General features: G+C 33.5%; 1 protein-coding gene across 50 annotated transcripts in view; it reads left to right on the top strand.

The window, feature by feature from the left end:
- The window catches only part of LOC144248885 (uncharacterized), a 39721-nt gene extending 21280 nt beyond the window's left edge, over positions 1-18441 (top strand). For 42 of the 50 annotated variants that reach the window (XR_014954193.1, XR_014954102.1, XR_014954177.1 and 39 more), the window contains 2 exons: positions 323-505; positions 8866-12025. Coding sequence is in view for 10 of the 50 variants with exons in the window: in XM_085576113.1 (XP_085432239.1) it covers positions 323-390 (68 nt within the window). In the remaining 40 variants the exon portion in view is untranslated. Of the gene's footprint in view, positions 1-322; positions 8249-8865; positions 12026-17827 lie in introns of those variants that run through there. The other 8 variants (XR_014954194.1, XR_014954182.1, XM_085576122.1 and 5 more) reach the window with 5 other exon arrangements.
- Positions 18442-24359: the final 5918 nt, after the last annotated feature.

Here is a 24359-nt window from a genome sequence, read left to right as displayed (position 1 = left end):
TTTTTTAATGTGTTTTTCATACACTAAAATAGATATGTTAAGCACCTCTCTGCAAATAAGAATAACAAAATTCTGGAAGTTATTGTCTCTATTAATACTAGATAAAGTATAGGCAGCTAGCATAAAGACTTTAATTCACAAGAATCTTATTGTAAAGGTAAATATTGAAAAAATATTATATTTTTATAAATAGTACTATGAAAAAGGAAAATATTTTCTATTTTTTATGTCAGAATTGAATCTGATTTCAAAGTTTCCCTTTGAACCACTGCTCAAATGAAATTTGATATGTTATTTTTACTTCTGCTTACTTCTTTTTTAGAAAATAAGGAATTTTCCATTGGTTTTGCAAGCCTCAGGAGTTTGGCAGTGTGTGAAACAGGAAGATAAGTGACAGAACTTGAGATGCAAGAACCTAATGTACCATAGAACTGAAAGCAGGCGATATTGGTAAAGACAAGGGAAAACAAATGGATGGAGTGAAGAAAAAGTGCTAGAAGAAAATGTAATTTGTGCTGTAATTACTGTTATACTTCTACTTAATTAAAAATAACTGGCTATTTTACTTTTAGAACTAAATGAAAGTTTAGGGATGAAATTTAAAGGGTTTGTCTGTTTTAAAGGATAGGCACGTATAACATTGAGTTAAAAATAAAAGGTTTTTCAGAGCCTGAAACTTCTAAATGATCTTGCTCAGAAATTTGGGTGAGCTTGCATTTATGATTAATCCTAATCAGAGATATGTGGTACCCCTCAAAGCAGTATACATCTTTTTAATTTGTTTTAAATGCGGAGGTTTAAACTGTGATAATCTGAATAGCAAAAAGCATACTTTTGAAAATTCATGAAGTGAAAAGATAAAAAGAAGGAAACAGCTCCAGTAACATATTAAGTGATACTGTTTTGATATTCCCTGACACCTTATAACTGTGACATGCTAAAAGTGGTCCTTTGCAAGTAAGCTGACCCATGCTGCTCTTCCATATCTCCTGCATTGGCTGTGTCATACAGACACAAAACTGGTGTATGGATCTCTTTCTAAATTATTGTGCTCCTAGTGCTGGACGTATCTACAAACACTTTCAACCTTATTGTTGTCTAAGGGACCAAGAAGAGTTAGAATTTCTTTCACTCAGGCTATTTTGTATCTCAGTGCCAGGCCCATTAATATTATCAGGTATATCACTAAAAGCCCTATAGAATTTTCCAGTCTTTCAAACGCTGCAGGATTTCCATCTGTCCAATGGACTTCTCTATTTACATTCTTTGATAAATAAAGGAGTCCAGTCTATTTGCTTTAACAAAGGCCAGGAATCATTTGCTGTGCAATTGTTAGACTCTACTGAAGTGTAACTAAAACTTCTCCTCAATGATCTCTCACCACATGTTCTCTACGTATCATTCTCTGTATTATTTACTATTTTATAGCTTTAATGTGGGCATTTCTTACATCCAGATGGTTTCTTATCCTGGTATTAAGTACCTTTGTAAGAGACTGAACTTAGACTTTCACTTCTAAGATGTATTAAATAGTTTTCTTTTTGCTGTATGCTTTGGCATACACATACTTCAGGCTGGTATTTCAAAATGTCTGTCATCATATCTTGAATTTTCTCAGACAGGTGGGATTTTATATATGTGAGTGACAACATAAAACTAGCATTTTCTGAAACAAAATATATGGAAATCTTCAATATAAATATAAAAAAATGTATCTGTATTTGAAAAAAAATCCTATTTTTTAAGCAGTGAGAATAGGAAATGTGTAACTGGATGTAATTTGCTATGTATTAGTTTGCTTATTTCCTTATCTTTCTAGCAAAACACAGCAAAATGTTATTAGAGTTTGCTTTTTTTTAATGCAGAAGTGTTTGCTGACAAAATAATTACTGTTTGAAACCTATTGCACATTCAGAATAAATAAAATAATTCACAGAAGAGCAGGTCCATTAACTAAATATCTATGTGAAAAAAACTCACTTTCATATACATAAAATGATCCCAAAATAATTATAGATCACAGTTTATCAATAGTCTGGTTTGAAGATAATTTCCCCCTAATAATTTCACTTCAGCCATGAACTTAATGAACAGTAAGAGAATTTTAGATAAAGTAATTTTTAAAATGTGCTGTAAAACACCCTTTACAAAAAGTTTATAAGAAAGGTGACCATAAAACATATACTTAATTTGTAGACCTTTTGGTAGAATTAGAAAAGGGACAGAATATTTAGGATAGTGATTAGATGTAGTTTTACAATGATCATTTTAGCCTCTATTGAACAGTGCCTACATAGGGTTAAGGTCTCCCTGTGCCTCCAAAAACTGAACTGTGGGTTGGCAAGAAGATGGGCAGGAACTGAGCTGAGCCACCTGACCCCAAATGACCAAAAAGATCTCTCACAGCACATAACATCATGCCCAGCAATAAACTGGGGGGAGTAATCAGGCAGCTGTGTGGGGACTTACCTGTCACCTCGAGTCATCTGTGACAATAAGATTTAGGCAAAATATAAATGTCACCAATACTCATGTATATACACCTTTAATAGAAAGGTGTGAGACTCAGTTATGCTGACACAAGGTTCTGCCTACATCCATGGTGTGCAGTACTCATAATTGACGTGAACTGAGTTTCTCTATTCCCTGAAGACTTCACAATTTTATTGGTAGTGATGTCTCCTCTATTATTTTGTAGAATTTCCATTTTCTTAGAAGTGTCATATTGAAATATGCTCCCTTTCCTGAATTGCCTTTTATACAGCTGTGTTGCCTAGGGGCCCTTGTCACAGTCTAAGTCTCCCTTGAGCTGTACAAACACTGAATAAAAAGGTGAACTTTTCCCACAGACATTTCACAAGGTAAATATAAAAGAAACTGCAGACTGATATAAGAAGTCTCATTCAGAAAAACAAGAAGTGAGAAGGTATTAGTCACGATGTTAGGTATTTGCTTTGGTGCATAAACTCAGTTTTTAACACTTATCAGTATAAATGTTAAGAACTCATCCACAAGATCATGATAGTGCTTTTCAGGCATTTGTGGAAATGGGAAGAACAAGGATAAAAGAGGCAAAAGAGATCCAGTTATCTGGTACAAGTCATAAGGGCCCTACTGTAGCATACTTATTTATAAGTGCAGAAAATTTGAATCAATGACTAGGACTGGCTCATTCATTTGGACCTTTTTGAAACAAGAAGTTGTCTTAGAGAGAGGGACTAGGATGAAGAGGCCAATGGCCACACACTGCCTGTGCCCCACTCTCATCAAAAACTTTAAAATTCCTTTTGGAATACTGAAGTTCAAAAGAAATGTAATTAATTTTCTATCTCAAAAAATGGCTAAAATACTTACTGAAAATATTCAATTTATTAAATGATGCCTTAAAATATTAGGCAGGTAAAGTACTGAGCAAACAATATAATCCCAGTTGTATGCATGTGCGACACATAGGAATGATGCAATTTGTTTGATTTTACTTTAACTCCATAATAGTTTTATTCTTTTATATGCATGGGCTTTAAAAATAGTCTGCTTCTCTGATATAATTTTTTTCATGCTCATGAGCTAAACATGAGGAATCTGCAATTGCAAATGTCAAGAGGCAAATGTAAATTAAATACCTAAACTGGGAAATATGGAATATGTTATAATTGAACAAGTATCAATGTCATACTCTTCACAATTGCCAGACAATTTCACAATGGAAAAATACATAAAGTCAGGTTTATAAATGAAAGGGGACCTTTATTATCTAACACTTCTGCCAGGATATGTCACATCAAAATCATCTCCATCACACTTGCTAAATGTGTTGTGAAGGGATGAAAAGTGAGAGGCAACAAATTTGAGTTTCAGTCTTATCTGTGGATTTGCACCTTAAGTTAATATTTTTCACACAGTATGACTTAGTAAAAGAGCAATTAAAAAGTCAAATGTCACTTGAAATTACATATTTTTTACTTTTGAAGCTGGTAAGGCTTTAATTTCTACAAATAATTTGCAAAGCATTATGAAGTTACATGTAAAAATTATGTAGGTGATCTTTAAATCAGAATCACACCAGCAGACTAAAAATTTTTTTTATATTTGAAAAAAATAAAAATAATGAAAGGAGGTGGAGTTCATACTATTAACAGAAAATTCAAAGGAAGAGAATGAAATCCAATTTACTGCCTATCTGCTATTTATATTTAAAAACAAAAAAACTTCAATATGTGAATTGACTATTTTCTCTTACATCAAAATTGTACTCTTATTACATGATCTAAACTTTTTGCCCCAGCAGGTGAAAGTTAAGCACAGAAGCAGATGTACATCAACTGTTCAGTGTGCTTGTGTGTTGTGTAGTGCTTGCTACTTGCTAAAGTATTTTTCATGAGTTTCCAGTTAATTAGAATTACATAAAGTTCATTTTTAAATCTATTAATTAAATTATGATTTAACACTTTATATTTTTTTTACTTGAATATAACAATAATGTTAAGTTCAAATTATAAAAATAAGTCCCATGCTATCTACTAGGTAAATTACCACCTGAGAAAAAATACTTTTCAGATACTATTGCTATTGACATGCTTTCATGTGCACACACACACACACAAATTCACACACAGATATCTGTGCTGTGTGTATTGTAATTGCACTTGAAAACAATATAAGGAGATTTATTACAATGGATGCAAGCTCTTATCCTAAAAGATACCTTAAAAAGTTTTATAAAACCTCACTGGCATAAAACTTTTCCCAGGACACATAATTTAGAAGACCTTTTCCACAGTGCATAAATTTAACCATAGAAGTCCATCTTCACATTGCGTTGTGCAAATAATGGATATTAGGTTAGGTAATTCAGAAAAGCATGAATTTTCAACTTTTTTATTTCAAATATAGGAATACACAAAGCAATTAGAAATCATGAAAAATTAGAAGAGCAATTAAACTTTTACACTCTTTTTTTTCCAAGTTGATTTTAACTCTGAAAGTGAAATCATACAAAACAGATGATGCTGCATTTTTAAGGTGGTGAATACATCTAGAAGAGGCTATGCACTCCACTTTATTTTTTCCCCATTACCACAGTGACTGAGAAATTGTTGGAAGCTAATATAATGTGTCACATCCCTCTCATCTAGCACTGACAGCATGAGCTTGTGGCAGATGGATTACAGCACATGCCTGTTGTGAATGTTCCTAATGTTCTCAGTTCTCCCAGGCAGCTGAGACCTGAGGTAGAAGGGATCTGTTTCCTATTATTATTAATAAATGAGGCAGATTAGTAGAGGTTATACAAGTCTGGGAATATTATAGAAAGTGGATATACCCAATGAATTTGCATATTTTAGAGTATAAAATATAATATTGGAAAACTATTAATTAATGCTAGCAATGGGAAAATAATATAATGGGGAAATGATATTATAGCTACTGACCAACTGATTTGTAACATTGAAACTTTAAAGATAAAATGGGTTTTTTGACTGGTAGGAATAAAATTCTTTTGCAGTAATAGAGAACAAATGATTGGGATAGTAAAACCCATTACAGTGTGAAGTCACAATTTCTTTTTTTGTTGGTTTTTTTTTTTTTTTGCCACTTTCTGTTTACTCAGAAGGAAATTAATCTCTTACACTGGTGTGTTTTTGATTAATTGTTTCTGCAGTATGAATAATTGGAAAATTCAATCCATAATAGACTCACAAGTAGGGCCACAGGCTACAATTTTCAGCATCTAAGTATTTCTAATGTGACAGGATATGGAAGATTTAAAAATAATAAAAATAGAAAAAACTTGCAAACCTCAGCCCTTTTCCTGTTGAATTGCTGATGAAGTGTGGTTGTTATACTTGTGAAATTCTTCAAAAATCACACTAGGAGAAAGAAGACTATGAAAGTGCTTCTGAAGTACCAGTGAAATATGACTTAGGTAATGTAGTAGCTAGTGTACAGAGACAGGATATACATGTGTCTTGAATTAAGTGAGTTTGAGTATAAAAATTAAGTTTTTCATTCTATGGATAGAAAAGAAAGACTTGCATTTCAAGTTACTTTTTAAGATTTGCATTGTTTCTGCTTTCTTCCATCTAAGTTTCCATTACCTTCAAATACAGCATTAATTTACCACAAAATGTTATCATTTTGTTGAAATGAAACTTACTTATCAGTAGTTTTGATACACTATAATTTAACTTACTTTGTGTTTTAATCATTTGGTACAGCTTTACACATATCCAAATTTAGGTAACTATAAACTGGGACTCAGGTTTCTATTCTATTTGCACAATGAAAATGTAATTTTTGTTGCTTAAAAGTATGTTGAAAATCCATTTTTCCAAAGTAAAGGTGTTAAGGAATCTTGGATTTGTAGCTAGAACATTCAATCTGTTTCAAACACAAGCTCCTGAAGGACACGGGATATCTCTGTGCCGTCCATGTCCAGGTTTTACACAACTTTTAAACCTTGATCATCGCTTAAGGTTTCTTCGCTATGTTTTTCAGATCATGAAAATCAATTATATTGAAGTTCTATTTAAAAATATCAAAATTACTTCATAAATGAGAGCAAATCTCTATCACAGAATTCAATCTCTTTATTTTTACTGTGCTTCACAATCATGTGTTTACACATCATGAGTTTTCTTATTTACCTCATGAATACTGATACTGACACAGGGCAGGAAGAACTCATTTCAGCTATCTGCAACCATCGAAAAAATATTTTTTAAAATTTGAAGTACCTATCTTCAAAATCAAGATAGATGCTTTAAAAGTGTAGTCTGTGGAAAAGAAAGATGCTTGAGGCAACTATATTTTAAATTTAGACAACTCAGTTAAACCACAACACGCTTCTCTTCATAGAAAAGTTATATTGGTGTATTTTAAAATTCATCTTTCTAAATAAATAAGTAAAATCAATTTTTTCTTCAGTGTTTCTAATGCTTTTTCTAGAAAAATGTAGGACTAAAAAGATGACTAATAATAATTGAAAAGTTCATCTCTAGTTGCTTTACTGAAACCTCCCTTCTACATATGTTCACATATTTGTGCCTTTTAATTAAAAGTTGTATAATGTGGATATTGCTATAGTGTTAGATAAAGACAATAAGCATATATTGAATTGAATATGTTGATTTATGGATTAGCCCTTATGTAAAAATATCAGCATACATGAATGATTGTAATTAAAAAAGTTTATTTCAGGTTTCTGGCAATCAAGCGCACATATTCAAACTTTAATTCTGTGCTCTGAGATTTCTGTGTTGGAGTTGTAGCTCAGTATTTCATTACTGATTTTCTTTCAAAAATCAATATAATACTTGTGAACGCTTTGAATCATAATGCTGGAAAATTATTCTTTCCAACAGAACAGATAGAGCAAGGTGCAGTGATGAACGCAGTCTTCAACATGTGGTCTGTCACTTTATGACCTACTTACAAGTTCAAGGGCAGCTGTTATAAACTGCTGATAAATTTAAATAAATGATACTATGGAGAGGAGTGAAACTGCAAAAGTTATACCATTTCCTTTCATTAATAAGGTCTGATTTCGTGAACTTCTCAAGCATTCCTCCTAAAAGTATTAAACATAAACACATCAATCAATAGTCTTATGTTGGTTTATGCAATGTAAAAAAAAGTAAACAAGCAAGCAAACACACAAAAATTCCTATAATCTTTGGTTACAAAAACATGCTGCTTTCTTATATCAAGGAAGTACCTTTGTGCCAAATATGCTAAATATTAATAAAATGGTGTGAAAATTAAAAAAAAAAAGAAGAATGTAAAAAAGTTTAGAAACCTGTTGTTTCTTTTTAGTTTTTGTTATTTTTGGTTACATTCTTCTGGATCTGATGAACTAAAAAAAGAATAAGAAATATGGGAAGGTAAATCATGGCCCCTTTAAGATCCTGTCATTGTAAAAAGTGCAATTAAGAAATTTGGAATGTCCAGCATTTTCCTGGTCTTCTCTGGAATATTAAAATGAAAGAGAATATTTTGTTTGAGGAGCAGTCCATATTCAGAGCAAAAGGTTACAAACAGAAAAGTTCTAAGTGCATTAAAATTCTTTTTAAATTTAAAAACTTGAAAAATCATTTTAATGACCAGTGGTTCACATTCTTTAAAAGCTGAGCAGTCTTTTAGTTGACATTATAATTTCACCATCATTAATAGAAAGGGAAAAAAAAGCTGAAGCAAACATGCTGCCAATGAAAAAGGAAAAACAAACAAACAAACAAATAAAAAGAAACCCTCAAAAAAAAACCAAACAATACCCAAAAAACCCCTAAAAACAAAACTAAACTAAACTAAATAAAAAAACTAAACAAACAAACAAAAACAGCAACAACTACAAAAAGAAAAAAAAAAAAAACAAGCCAAAAAAACACCAACTAACCAAAATTTGAAAGACAAGATAAAGGAATAAAATTTCCCAAACTGCACCTGGGGACAGTTTAGCTCAAATCAAAGAGACCTTTAAAAATTAGGAAAAAATCAAGGAATAAATCAATAAATTAGAGGCTGCACATTCAATTGAGCTCAAATGGACCTGGAAGTCTTTGATATAATTTCTGAAATAAATGATTGGATTTACTAACACTGGCAGTCAAGTCACAGGGGAATCACTCCATAAACACAAACATCCATCAAAGAATCTGCAGCATTATCCCTGAAATGGGTTTGATCATTTGGTGTCTTGTTCTGTAAATATTTTGGCAAATATTTGACCAGTTAAGATACTGAAATTAGTGTCAGTTACATACTTTTGCATATAAGGATGCCTGCACTTCTTTCCTCATTTAAATGTCTGCTAATTGGCCAGATTTCTTTCTTAAATTGAATTAAAATGTTAAATTACACTTTCAGGTGCATGAACTCTACTGGCTATTTCTTCACACCTGCAAGACAAAGGCCAGAATCTTCTGGAGGAAACAGGCCACATCTATGTTACAGTGGTGTGCTACAAGTCTCAGATGTAATGATAATGTCTTATGGATTTCTCTCACTGCAGAATGTCTGAAATAATAGTACTGAGTAAACACAAGTGTTGTTTTCGTAGCAGAAAATTAAACACATATACGGTAAAGTGTGTTTAAGGGTGCCAGGATGACTAGAAGGGCACTGGAGGATTGTGTAGATTTAAGGAATATGTAGAGTTCCAGTCATAAGAATAATACAGAATTGCTTTGGATTTGTTTTGGTTGGTTGGTTTTTGGTTTTGGTTGGGTTTTTTTGTTTATGCTTTTGGTTTGGTTTTTGGTTTTTTTTTCCAAATAGAAACCTGTTCTTTAGCTTAAATATGTAGTCTGGGATTAAATTAGCATTCACAGAATATGAAAAATAAGGTGATCTGGGGAGGGGGACCTAAGGTCTTTGATGGCACAAATAGATCTTTGGATTTGAGTTCTTTGCCATAAGAATATATTTCTTGCATTAGTTAGGAAATAAACTTTTCAATATATACATCCTAAATGTTAAAAAGCATCAGGCAATGTATGATCTCACTCTACCAGTCTCAGACACTATTATGTAAAATGTATGTTTACTTATTTTGAATATTGGCCAAAGAAGGACCCCACTTATTTGTTCTTCATTTTATAATGAATTAAGGCTTCCTATAAACTGGTAAAATGTCCTTTTAAATTTTCAGTGCAAAAAACTAGGACTGTGACCTTGGCTCTGCTCCAGTTATTTAATTAAATTTTCATATCACTAGAAATAGTCTAGGAAAAGCACCAATTCTGTAGCTTTTTGTTAAAGGTCTCAGTCATGTGCTCAGAAACAGGTTCATGTCTTATCCAGCTAGTGCTCAGCTGGCCATAAACTGTAGAACAAGTTCAATAAGAATACATAGAGAGAGAGAAACCTGCCTAAGAAAACAGATGAGCCTGTTCCTGAACTATATTCTTGAACAGCATGTGCAAAGCTTGTTCAGTTTCATATTCTAAACCAAGACAAAAGTAGGGCTAATGCACGGATAAACCTGACAGTGCAGCTGCTTGCTACTCACTTATATAAAAGAGGTTTCTTGAATGTTTGGGGGTCTTTTTCCATTAAAAATTACATTAGAACTACAGTTGTTGAAAATAGATGAGATTCTCATTAGCAAAGAGAAAGATTTAACAGTGAAAAGACTCCTTTCCTGGGTCAGTTGTTTGGTATCTTAAGGAAGACAAGTTGGGGAAGTTTGTGTAGAGATTATGTCTTCCTAAAATAATACCAGGCTGTTTTCTTCATTACAGTCTGTGCCAAAAAGTCTAGCAGAGAGTTTCTTGTAAAGGAGTATGATATTATTGACTTGTACAGGGGAAAACAGTCTACGTGCTCTGTCAAAATTAATTCTCTAAACAACAAAATTATTTATAATCCTTTGCATTGCTGAAATGTTGCTGTCTTTCAACTTCCCCTAGAGTTCTTTTTCTTTCAAAATAATTAGATTTCTCTCCAATTTTTTTCATCTAAACTTGACTTTACTATTAATAAATAAAGACATGAGATGCAAATTCTGCTGAAAGAAAGCTGAATATATCAGCAAAAATGGGCATCTGAACATTAAAATTGGATAGGTGATTGCCCAGACACATGAGGAAGTAAACAAGCTTGCAAGGACTGGTATAAAAATAGGTCCACATAGATCTTGTTATATACAGGCAAGTAAGTCCACCATTAACAATCAAAAAAACATGAGTTTTGTATTGACCTGATACTGCAGGCACTCGGGGCTTTCCCAAACTTACCTTGGCCGAATCTGGCACTTGATATTAGTGTTTATAATAATATTAGAGTATTATTTTTATACCTTTTCTATATTGATTAGGACTGTGAATAGGATAGTGTTATTGTTACAGGGTTTATAATAATTGCAGCATTTTTATCATCCTGTTAAAATATATATTGGCCTGTCAATAAATTCTTGGGTCCATAGAAATGATGTGTTCTTTTCCCCCACAAATAGATTTTGAGTTTACTGCAATAAATACTTAAAGACTCTTTTAAAAATTATTTATTTTAATGGACTTTAATTGAAGTGGACATTCAAAGAGCACTTAGGTTTGACCATGATATCGTGCTTGCAGGTTTCTTTGTACTGTATTGCACCTTCTTATCTAGAATTGACATTACACCTAATTCAATATCATTCATCAATGTCAGAAGTTTTACTGCACCCACTCTTAAAAAAAAAGAAATGATAAATGCCACCAGCCCTTCAACAATCATAAATCATGACAGCTTCTTAGATTTCAAATATATTATATAGTCCATCTAAATTCCTAATATTGCTGTACTCTATATCAGAAAAACATAATATAAATCATTTTAATATTAATGTACTTGATGACCTAGAAGCTAAAGATATTTTATTCTTTCTCTTTCGCAGATGGGTAATTAATGTGCAGAAACAGGAGAGTAGGCTGACAGGGTCAAGTGTGTGAAATGAGGTGCACTTCTTATCAAGACTGCATTTATCAGCTTTTCAGTGAGTTCATCAAATGTATACAGAAGTCAAAAATACATACTTATTAAAACTACATCTTACTGCTATCACTCATGGTAATACTTGTTCAATTAAATATTTCGTTAAAAACTGTTCATAAAATATTTGTTTTAGTTTAATGTTTTCCAGATCCTTTGCATTCAGGGAGCTTCCTTGAGTACATGTATTTCACTTTAAATGAGAGCAAACATTGAAACAAAAACCTTGCCAGAATACACACTTTATTATTTGGCTGTTAGGATAGTATGAAGCAATTTAGCAGAAATCAAATGCCATAAACCTGGACTTTGTTCATGATGCTGAAAGGTCACAAACCAAGATCAATCTTCTAAAACATTTTGAGTGGTTTAAAAAATAATGTTTCTTTTGAACAAATATCTGTTGGGTTTTTTGGGTTTTTTTCAGTTGTACATTCTCTAGACATAGAAAAAGTCTAATAGAAAAAGACATCTGATACAGAGATGTACTGTACATTTGTGATTTAAATTAAAGTAACTAAATAATGTTATTAAATTCTACTAAAATTTTGACTTTATTTTGAATGCCAGTGTGTTACTAACCTTTGCACTATTGTATGAAGAAATACATTAAAACCTGTATAAATATACCAAAGAAATCTTACAGGCTCGTTCTTGTGTTGACATGAAGAGCCACAGAACACTGCCAAGCTATCTTACACTGCTAGATAAAGTTTAATTTTGGTTTCAGACATTAGTACTACTGAAATGTTAATTTTTATATTCTATGTGTATAAATCTGTTTCAAGAAAATAATTCACCACTAGAATTTATTTCTATAAAAATATTACAGAATCACAGAATGGTTTGAAAGAGACCTTAAAGATCATCTATTTTAAATTCTCCTGCCATGGACAGGGATGCCGGTCACTAGAACAATTTCCTCAGTCCCGTCCTGGCTTTGAACTTCCAAGGATGGGACATCTGCAACTTCTCTAGGCAATTTGTTCCAGTGCTTTACCCCACTCTGAGTGAAGAATTTCTTCTTAATATCTAATCTAAACCTGCTGTCCTTCAGTTTCAAACCATTGCCCTTAGTCCTGTCACTAAGCACAACACATTAACTATAAAGCAGTAAAACATTCTAATTGGGAATATGGCAAACCACAGATTGGGCCACATTTCAGTGGTTATCGTCAGCAGATCATGCACACTGTCAGGGGACTTGAATACCTGACATATTTTTCAGGCACTGGAGGTTCAAAATAATTTAATAGTTTCCTACCACAATTTGAAAGAGCTGCCAAGATAATGCAAGCAAACTCTTCTTGGTAGCACATGATATAATGATAGATAACACCTACAGATTCCAGCTTGGGACATTTGGACAGTAGAAAGGGACTTTTGTACTAAGACTTTGGATGAAATCTGAGCATGTTGCCCAAAGAAGTTGCAGAACATTGATCCTTGGAAGTTTTCAGGAGTCAATTAGACAAAGCTAAAGCTGAACTGGTCCTGTAATGGCAGTAGTTCCCATATGAGTGGGAAGTTGCTCTACATTGCCTTTCTTTCTATGATTCTTTATGAACAAAACATAGCAAACAAAAAATCAAAACAAATCCACCCAAAAAAACCCAAACAAACTCCACCGCCAAAACCCCAAACCACAACAACAACAAAAAAGAGACTCAGACATCTACCAGTTCCCGTTTTTTCATTGACAGAATCACAAATAGTAAGCAGATGCCTGAAAATGGTCAGAAGTTAACAAAGTCTTAACATTTCTTAGAACAGAAGTTGGTTTGTCTGGATTTCATTATGTGGACAGATTTATTATTTCATTGTTCATAGAAGAACAAGAATAGCAATTGAATCATTAAGCAGAGAGACATGAGCAGAACTGGGCATCAATACTGTTTCATTTTTTTAGTAAAACTTTTTTCCACTTTCAGGCACACTGGCATTTCATGGGACTTACAAATGAAGGACAGTTCTACTTTTCTGACTGATCAGGCTCACTGATTTTGCTAACCAAAAATTCATATTAGGACAACCATTCATCCCCAAATTGAGCATTAAAAGAACTACAAGTCTTCAAAACCAGTGGAGTTAAACAGTGGAGTTGACACTTTGAATATAAGTCTACAAGTCCTTATCTTTATAAAACCATCAATGAGACTGTATTAAAAGTCTTGAGGAAGTTACTATATTTGAGGAATTAGTGACCTTGAGCAACCCATATCTGGTCTATTGGGGCTTGTACTTAGAGCTTGAAAAGCCTGCACAACCATGTGTGACCAGAGTACAACTCCTCCTATATAAAACAGTAAGGGAATGTGCTGGGACATCCTGAACTGTTGTTCCTGTGTGAATTTCTTATATATGTGTAGCTAGACATGTTCTAATAGGCATAGAAAAGACCAGATTTCTTCCTGTCAAGACAAGATGCATAAATTTTACTTACATCAGATGTAAGGAGACATGGCAGGGGTGAAGGTAAACATCTTCATGGATAGGCTATGCACAGTATGCTTCAAGAGGATTGGTCCGGTGTCCATCTGATGCTGCACAAAGTCAAGTTCTCAGAATCTGAAGGGAGGTAAAACTTGGTAAAATTTATTTGCTCTCCATATTTTTCTTCCTCTTCCTGTCTTATTGTTAAAGCCTTTGTTTGTTTGTTTGTTTGTGTTTTTGTTGGTTTGTGGTTTTTTGGTTTTTTTTTTTTGTTTGTTTGTTTTTTTTGTTTTTCTTTTTTACTGTTTGCACTGTTTGGTCCTGTATCTTCCTTCCTGAGATCCAGCAAGGACACTGCTTCTTCTCCATAAGACGTAAGAGTGAATGACAGGCATGGACTAATATACAACTCCTAAAAAGCATTAGAGACCCATATCTCAGAAAAAAAACATCCATTATACCTCAGCAAATACGGTCTTTCCATAACTTAGTCAAACCACCCTAGTTTTTATATAAATACAAAGTTAGAAAATCAATTACTCTCTTTGCTTTCACAGACTTTTTTACTCTGTCATACAAATTTCAGAATAAAAAGAGGCATATACAAGATAAAGGTCTGGATATTTTACTTGCATGAGACATGATTCCTGGTCACTTATTCCTAGATGCAGTAGCAGCAATAGGAAGAGTATAGCTGGATATTAATATTATTCAAATATAGTTTAAACCTCAAAAATAACATATCATTTAACTTAGTAGTATGTTTTACTTAAAATTATTACAGGTAAATTTTGTGGGTTTTTTTTTTTTTAATGTCTTGGACTTTTCTTTAAAGTTTGTCAATTGCAATGTGTTAAATTTCCTATTGAGAAAGATTGAATTTTATAGTAATTTTCTCTGAACTGAAAAAGCAAAATTGCAATACATTATTCCAAATTCCACAGTTTATTACATCCCTCTGCAAAGGTGTTAATCAAGGTGAAAATATTCAAACATATTTACCTGGGGCCTGAGATACATGTATTTTATTTTTAATTACCACAGGCCAGAAAATTTCTGCTTTGTTCCAATTCTGTATGTTTCTCTAAAAACTATTGGAAATAGATAAATCAATTTAAAAAATGCTTGCGATATGCAGAGGAGAATGTGGCATGATGTGTTATAATTTTACCAATGTTAGCAGAGGTCATGACCAGCACAGTGAAAAGGAGTTCTCAAACTAATAAAAACAAGGCCTAGAATTTTATATTAATCATTGGCTGACAAATGATCTTGAGATAGACAGAGTACATTTTTTCCTCAAGGACATTTTCCCCCTGCCATTGCAAGACATAATCCTGTATGTATGAGGCAAAGTTGTATACTTCACACCATCTTACTTCCAGAAATCATAATTTTTGGAATTATCATATCAGCACTAGTATATATTAATGGTGGTTGTTGTAATGAACTTTGGACTCAGCTTCACTTACTTCAGATAAAAGGCAAATTAATTTTTCAGTGGACAAAGATTCTGTTTTCTATATTTTATCATGAGAAGGGGAAATCATTTTCTGTTTCTCTTCCAAAATTGAAACCTTTCTAAAGCTGCATGGTGCTACTTTCAAACTCAAAAAAAGCTTTTTCAGTTTTCAGACATCAGCTTTCAGAAACTTTTTCTTTTTGATAGATCTTATGGCATAAGAATGACTTGTACAGTTTTAGTTTTCCCCCTCTCAAGCTGCCATTCTCCCTTTCTTAATAAAATTACTTTTTCTTGTGACAAACATTTTAAAGTACATCAGTAAGATAGTCTTACCACATAACTTTATTCCCAGAAGTATAAAACAAAGCTATTTAACAGTGAAATAATGTAATCTTATGATTTTGCTGCAGTTACATCATATCAAATCAAATACAAAAGATGTTTTATAATGAAAGATTTATTTGGTACATCTGGTAATTGATATTTACTGTACAATCAAATTCTGTACCCAAAATTACATTGACAGAAAAAATAGTTCTTTCTAGCTACCATCACATCTACCATCATATCTCTACAACATCCTAGCTAAACTCATAAATTAATGTAGGAAACCATAGACACGCTATTGGAGTGTATCTAGACACAAAAAAGGATTCTATTCCATTCCTTAGTATCTTTAGAACATGCATTTTGTTTAGGCTGTTTTCACCTTCATCAGTTTGAAGAACAATTTCATATGGCATGAATATTATCTTGGAAATTGTCACATATCAGGAAACTATCCAGTTTGTGTGCTTGCACCTTCTCCAGCAGCTACCATTCCCTGCAGTCACCAACAGCATTTATAATGCATTTTGTGACAGCCACATCACATAATATTTGCAATATCTTCAAGCTTGCAATCTGTCACCCAAAACTCTGGTCATTAAAACAAAAAAGAAAGAAAAAGGAAAATCAAAAGCAATGCAGCTTTCTGCTGTTTAATGTACTTCAGCATTTCAGGATATTCAAGTGAGGTAGCATCCATCTATTCCTTACCATTAAATCACTGCTCTTGTTAAATTCTCTATAATGTTCGTTCCGATGTATCATCTTGGCTATCTTCTTCCTTACTTCCCTTTTTCTTTTTCTAGATTAAACTTGCCTTATCACTAGAACTCAATGATTATTTAAAAATAAAAATTAGTAGAAATTGGAAATCATGTAAACATCTTTTTAGGACTTATTAAATCAATATTTTCTTCTTTATTGACTGATTTCTAGAAAATTTGAGTCAGAAGTATATGGCCCAAATTTAAATCCCTGCAAACACTTTGCCATAGTATTAGAATCTAGACATTTATAAATTTTACTTTGCATTAATGCCTAGATCCTGAGGGAAGCATTCAGGAGGCTTTAGCAATCAATCAATTTACTGAATATGTCTACATTTTTAGACCTTAATTCCAAGTTTAAACCTGGGATCTGGAAGGAATGCACAAATGGTGGAATTTGGAGAATGAAAACATAAATCATTCTTCATAACAGAACATCTCTATCTGGAAAGATGATATAATTGTCATTATCTATGGCCACAGCTCACAGGAGTCCTTTCTAAAGCTAATTCCATGTAATCAACATCTTATTCAACACAATATCTTCCTTAACACATAATCTTTGAAATAATTGCCATTCATTTTTCCTGAAAAGATAAAATGCTCTTGGAATTAAGAGAAGCCAGCAATAGAGTTGTGTTTATTAATTTGATGGAGAAAATTCTATCCTTTGTGTCTTTTTAGAGAATGATGACCCTGTACCATCTTTTTGGTACTTGGAATAATATCTGATGAAATCTGACCCTGGGATGTTCTTTATCTAAGGAAAATTTGCCAGTAGTCTTTATAGAAGCTATCATTTTAAAACATTGTTTAGGATTTCAACATCTTTGGGAAGTTGCATCTCTTTAGGATGAGTCTAGGTTCTTTTGTCCTTTGTGAGCACTTAAGTGCTAATTGTTTTATTCCATCTCAATCTGATGGAAAACAAAGTCACAAAGGTCTAACTGTGTCCAAATACATTAATCAATGGATGTCAGCATGAGCTGTCACAATCAACTATTTTTTATCTGGAATGACTTGAAGGAATGTCAGCTACTTCTATGGAAAATAGCCAGGTTGGAATTATAGAAGCACTACAACTCATCTTGTTTTCAGACTTGAAGGGAGTCACTGTCACATTCAGATTTCTTTCCTCATTTATTCAAAAAAGTGTTTTTTTTTAAAAAGTGTATTTACAAATATTTTGAAATATTATTGAATTGAGAGAGATATCTAAAAATAATATCTTGGAAAAGTCTCAAAACAGCAGAGAGGATTTTCTGGGTGGGGATTGCTTGTTTGCCTTGCATAGGTTACTCATTTAGCATTCCTCTAATTTAATCTATTTTTTTATTTGACTTTTATTTTTTTTTTTTTGCAGGATTGATGAATGAAAAAAATCACTCTCTTATTCACTCTGCTTTAGCACTGCCACAAGAACATGAAGAAACCCTGAGATTTGCCCAGTTGGCCAGAGTATGCTACTAATAATGCCATGTTTGTGAGTTTGATGCCTGTACGGACCATTCACTTTAAAGCAGGACTTCATGATCCTTGTGGGCCCCTTCCAACTCAGACTAGTCTGTGACTGTGAAATGCAAATCTCTTAGCTACATATATATTTCTACAAGATCCTCCAGTTAAACATCTTCAAAAAGTCAGTTTCAGGAAGACATGCAACTTAATATTCAGATTGTAGTTCGACCTCTGTTGTTTCTTTCATTATAGTATTTATAGGCTTTAATAGAGGTCACCCACTTAGAGAACAAAAATCCTCTTAATATGTGCTAGTTAATGAATTGGATCTTCTAAGTTTAAAGAGTCACTTGATTGTGAAGCTTTAAAACGAACCCTTAAGTACTTCAGTTCTGGTGTGAAAATAAAGAATATCTAAGTTGGCAGTTCATGAACTTCCTTGAGGCTTTTGTTCCCCTAAAAATACTTTTATTACAAACTTCAGTGGTCATGTTTTCCTGACAGTGAATAGATGGTGAATGTGCATACTCCAAGTGGGACACTCAGAAATGCAAACAGGAATGCTACCTATCTTGCTCAGAATCTTCTCATTCATTCTCAGAAACAAACTAAAAAAAAATCAAACAAACAAAAAAATTAGATTCATATAATGCATTTAATTAGGAGTCATCTGATTTAAATGCCTGAGCGTCTACCTTACATATGCATAAATCCTGTTTAAATGCCTGGCTTACATGCAGGCACTGCTGTGATGCACCCATGTCTAAGTTTTTTTTACCACTGGCTGCAAAATCATCAATTCTAGCTGAGACCACACCATTCAAGTCCAGAGAAAGGTTCCATGGTGTCCCTGACACAATGCAATTGTGAAAGTCTAGTGTAAACCTGAAAGTGCGGCAACATGGTACAAAATCTCTGCTACTGAACAAACAAGATGATAAAGAACTTTTGTATTTCCTTATCATTTTAGTATTGGCCAAAAGACAGGGCACTCATTTCCCTGAATTAAAATGTTATTTTATGCTGTAATGGTAACTTGCTAAGGGGTATACAGCTTGAAAAAATTGACACCGCAGATCCATGTTTGTCTTACAGAACAAGGGATTTTACACATGGTCAGGAACAGTTCAGAAGAGTAGTTCTATTAGAATTTCTGTCTTTTTCTTATGAAAGTAAAAATATTAATCTTTACACTTAGAAAATAATTTTAAGATACCTGCATTGCAGTCTAAAAGCTGTCATTCATGGTAACCATGGATGCTGGCCTAAATGGTCTTCTTTAGAAATAAGGTTGCGATCAGCAGATTTCATTCTGATTTTGTATTTTTGCGTGCTTTAAATTTCTCTTCTGAAAGTTTTAGCAGTTTAATTCCTTAAAAGGAAACTCCCTGAAATCCCCCTTCTCACCATAATTGCTCAGTCTTAAATCATTAGACTGAATTTAAACATTGTAGAAAATCCCTACTACAAGCTTTGATCTTGCTCATTAAAGTGACTGTACTTTCCACAAAAGAAAGAACCAAGAGGCAAGAAAATGTAAAAAATACACCACTGCTGTGTTTTCTATTTATTTTTATTTATGTAGTATTTATTTTCTCATCTGTTTTCTGCCCTCCATCTGTAGAATAAAAAGTACAGCTCACTTACTGCTGCTTGCTACATACACAAGCAACACTTATCCACAGCTGAAACATAAATAGAAACTTTATAGATATATATATATTAGTCTTCACCACCAAAAATAAAAAAATAGTGACATGCTATGAAAACTATTTGCTTCAATTCTTCAGCTTCTTGAATGACTAAATATTTTATTACGAGCAAAAGTTAGTAGCACCCATAGTCATCATAAAATATAAATGTTGAAAATAGTGTACAATAGAGGAATTGTACATTAAGGATGTGAGTCAGGCAAAAAGGTTTCTAATGGAATTCACTTAGCTGCAATCCTAACCAGGTTCTGTACATGTCCTTTTGTTATGTCAATGGTTCCCTGGAACTATACAAAGTGCATTGCACAATGTGGGTGTGGTAATGAAAGGACTTTACCTTTGAGACTTTAAGTACATAGAAAAACAAGTTTCCCCAGCTATGTATTTACTGTATTGGCTATAGCAGTAAAGAGGAGTATCACAATTCAGTCATACATCACAGGGTCAGAGAGATTTATGAAAACAGGAATCAGTTCTGTAGGCATACATACTTCTTATATCTAGAGCAGGAAATAAGGAGTTCTGAAATACAAGACAACAGGTGTAAGCAACTCCTGAAATTTACTGGGGCAAAACAGAGCAGAGAGAGTTTAGATCATACATTATTTACTCTGTTTCTAATTTTTTACAATTTCTGGCACCATTTTTCATATTCATTAAAAAATTTGCACTCTGCTGTTTACTTCTGACAAAAACCTAGCCAGCCACAAGGGTTTACAGATATAAATATTTTCATTCCAGATCCAAATACTATCAATGTCAATCATAAACTCTCTTTCTTTTTCCTTCCTTCATGATTACAGTTTCTGTCATCTTTATTATACTCAGTTAACACAAAACTCTAAAGATGTGTCCTTCAGTCACAAACTCAGTTTTCTAAAGCAAACAAGTTCAATCACCTGAAAATTACATTACTAAATGAAGTCATTTGAATTGTAATGCAAAAAAGTACAGCTCAAGAGATCTGTCATCTGAACTGTTGAGATTTTAAGTTATTTGAATTCAATTAGATTTTATATTCATGTGTTTTTTAAATTTTATTGTCCGCAATTATTTAATCCCAATTTTAGCTCTTGTATACATCTCTCTAGTACACTTTTTACATTGCTGCTTATCTCTGCCATTATCTGTAGAGAAATAGAAATAACTGACTTTTTAAAATTCTAGACACAGGGTTATATTTCATTCAAGTTATCTTTTGATTTTAATTTCATATACTTTGAGGTTGCTATGCTGCAAAGAAGCTGTGTATATATAATTGTTGTTATAGTTGTTGTACAGATTAAGATTTCACCCAAAAGGTAGGATAAACTTCTGGAATTTTGGAAGCTAGTTTAGGCATTTATATCCTCTCTAGAATTTATTGTTATAATATGCTGAACCAGATGTTAAACTTTAGAGCCTCAGCCTCAACCAACTTCTTATTTCAGGAATTGAACTATTTCTCAGCTAAATCTTTCGTTTGCAAAATTTCTGGGGGGTTGCCCCCTCCCCTGATACATTTTTTGGGGGGTTTTGTGTGGTTTTTGGTTTGGGTTTTTTTTTTGTGTTTGTTTTTTTTTTTTTCCCTTCCTCAATATTTTAAACTGATATTAGATTTTCCTTTAAGTAAGGAAAGGCCAAACTTGGCATGTTTATTTCTAGGGAAACCACCATGTTGCTCATGATCACATAAGAACCTAATAAACATTGTGTTCTCAGTCTGGTTTATGTTTAAAGTGAAACATAAAAAATGATTAATTACCCTGAGTAATTAATGTAAAAGTAGTCATTCTTTTTCTCCATTTTTTTCCAGAAAACAGAATAGTCATGGAGACATTGTGGGAGTCTCTTGGCCATGTGGGAGTCTTAGCAGCATAGTTCAAGATACATAATCTACATTAGGAAACTGAGACAGACTGACTAGTCTGTCAGCTTACCCCTGTTTGTTCTTATAACTGTACTATAGGGCTTCAAGGAGAGTGACACTGTCATCTGTAAGGCTTTGGGACACTGAGTTGAATGAAGCTAGGGGAAAAAATATTGGTTCAACTTTTCTGAAGAGTTGTAAGTGTTGGAAAACTTTCCAGACAGAGAATGACATAACTGAAGTGTTGACTCCAGTTGTAGACATTGAGATGAATGAAGAAGATATTTTCAAGGCCCATATAAGGAAGTGAAGCAGATACATGAAATTTTCATATTCATGGTAACTTCAGGTGAAGAGATCATTAAAAATTAAGTAGCTCCATGTGCTATAAGAGAACATTCTTTGATAATATAATCCTGAATTATTTTGCAGACAACAGATAATTTTGAAGGAGATCAAAATATTTTATGGTTTTTTTTTGTTGTTGTTGTTTTGTTTCTTTTGTTGGTTTTTTTTTTTTTTTTTTTTTTTTTGTTGAGTGCAATTTCTTTGGTCATTTAAGAACACTGTATTTAGTAAATTGTCAAAAGATCGGTTACAAATGCTGGCATTACCTTATGCTCCTGGAAAAAAAAAGAGGTATCTGAGACATGAGATCCTAAACATTGTTTCAATTCTGAAAAGCAGTGGTTGAAAAAGAATTTTCTAAGGTCCAACATTTTAGTTAGTGAAGTGCTAGCTATCATACGCAAGAGGTAGCCATAATATCATTTTCATTTACATTTTATAGATTCCACCACCTTAAAGAAACCTCTGCTATAGCACTAAATTGCATCAACTAAAAGAAGAGGGACAGATTTATTGTATTGTCAAAAATTATATGAGGGAAGGCAGTTCCGGGGAACATCTGTGAGGGGTAGACTTGTGTTCTGTATGACTGCATGTCTGATTACATCTTTGCCTTGAAAAGCAGGAAAGAGTCCTTTCCAAAAAATACAGGATGACAGACATAGAGGAATTTGATGCCAGGTTTGTCTTCAAACACAAAATTCTCTCTCATGGTGTTCGTAGGTCTGCAGATGTGCACTTCTGGCTGGACAGATGTGCCTGATGTTTGTTTCTCTCACATTTCTCTGGGGATATGCATCACCTCCTTCTCAGTAGCTCTACCCTAACATGAACTCCTCTGTCATAAGGATTTAGTTGACTGTGGATCTGTATCTTAAAGTTCCTCAAAATTAAAAATAGCTGTTTGAGTTTTTCATATTATTTTAAAGCTACACTGTCACAATAATTATTAGTACAACTAATGGGATAATGCAGTGAGCCAAATCTGCATAGAACAATACTGCTGTCAGAATGGTTTCACATTATGTTACCTAACGTGTTTAATCACTAGCCTCCTTTATCTAGAATCACTTTGGTACATAGCAAACATAAGGCACATGATGATTAGATGATTTCATTTCCACAAATGGAGAGTGTCAGCATTTTGATCTTCATACATATTTCAGGCATGTTTCATCTAACAGCCTTTTATGGCATCTCAGTAGAGAAAATCCAGATATTAGTAAATCAGAAGTGTAAGTCTGCTGAAATTCATATCTGGAGAGCTTTGTGAAAATTCAGAATCATTTTATGCTTCTTAAAAATATCTTACTGCAAATCAGACAATATTCAATAGAATCACATGAAAAAAAGAAACTAATTTTGAGAGATGCAAAGTCTAGTACTATCTCTATAATTTTACTTAGAGTTTGCAAACATTTCTTCAAATCAATAGAAGGATGGTGTGATTTGTCATACTATAAATAAGATTATTATAATATATCAGAGAAAGTAGATCATAACATGGTCATTTTTTTCTATGGATTTTGAAGGAGACTTAATATTGCCTGCTCAGACATAGATTTCTAAATTGTAGATATCTGGAACTAGCCAGTGAAGATAGATCACATATCAAGGCTCTGTCTTTTAATGCCATTACTATTTGACTCAAGTAATTATACAGTTGACAAAAAACAGTTTTGGAAAGATAAAGGTCAAAATCCCACCTAGCTACTTGCTCACTCACTCTCATTAGTGGGGCAGGAGGAGAGAATAGGATGAGAAATGGATTGAGGTAAAGGTAGTGAGATATCTTAGCAGTCTCAGCTTGACAGTCTCTGTTTAATTTATTGCCAGGTAATACAGGTTTGAGTAGTGTGAAAGAAAGATGAAAGAAAGATGAACATCAAACCCCCATCTTTCTTTCCCCCTCTCCCAGGCACTTCACTCTGCTACTGCCAAATCCTCTCCCCACCACAAGCAGCACAGGAATGGACAGGGAGCAGTATGATTGGAACACAACAGTCTCACTCTTCTGCCATCCTGCTCTGGTGCAGGTTCTTCCCATTGGGTGAGCTTCTTCAGGAGAAAAATCTGCTCCCATGTCAGGTCTCCACAGGTAATCTCTTTTGGGAGATATCTAACTGCTCCTGTGTGCAGTTGTTTTGTGCAGTCACTCCACAGGCTGCAGTGATTATCTCCTCCATGTGCCCTTCCAAGGAAATATCAGCTCTAACTCTCTCCTTCACAGGGTAAATGGGAGTAAGTGTCCCCTCCCCCAGAGATTTCACCACAGACTGCAGCTCCCACTCTTTATTTTCTGAGATTGGTGTTCACAGAACAGTTTCTTGCTTTTGTGTTCCCTCCCCTTCTGTCTGTGTGGCATTTTCTGATCTTTTTTAAAAGTGCTTTCCCTGAGATGCCACGGTCTTGGCTGAGGGGCTCAGCTGTGCCCTGCGGCGGCTCAGCTGGAACTGGCTCTCTCTGTCACAGACCAGAGACCTTCCTCCTACCCCTGACAGCCTCGACACACATGCAAACCCAGCACA

This window comes from Lonchura striata, chromosome 1, assembly GCF_050655825.1.
Source record: "Lonchura striata isolate lonStrDom1 chromosome 1, ASM5065582v1, whole genome shotgun sequence".
NCBI lineage: Eukaryota > Metazoa > Chordata > Aves > Passeriformes > Estrildidae > Lonchura > Lonchura striata.
Note: the sequence above shows the minus strand (reverse complement) of the source record. Positions and strands in the feature narration are given on the sequence as shown.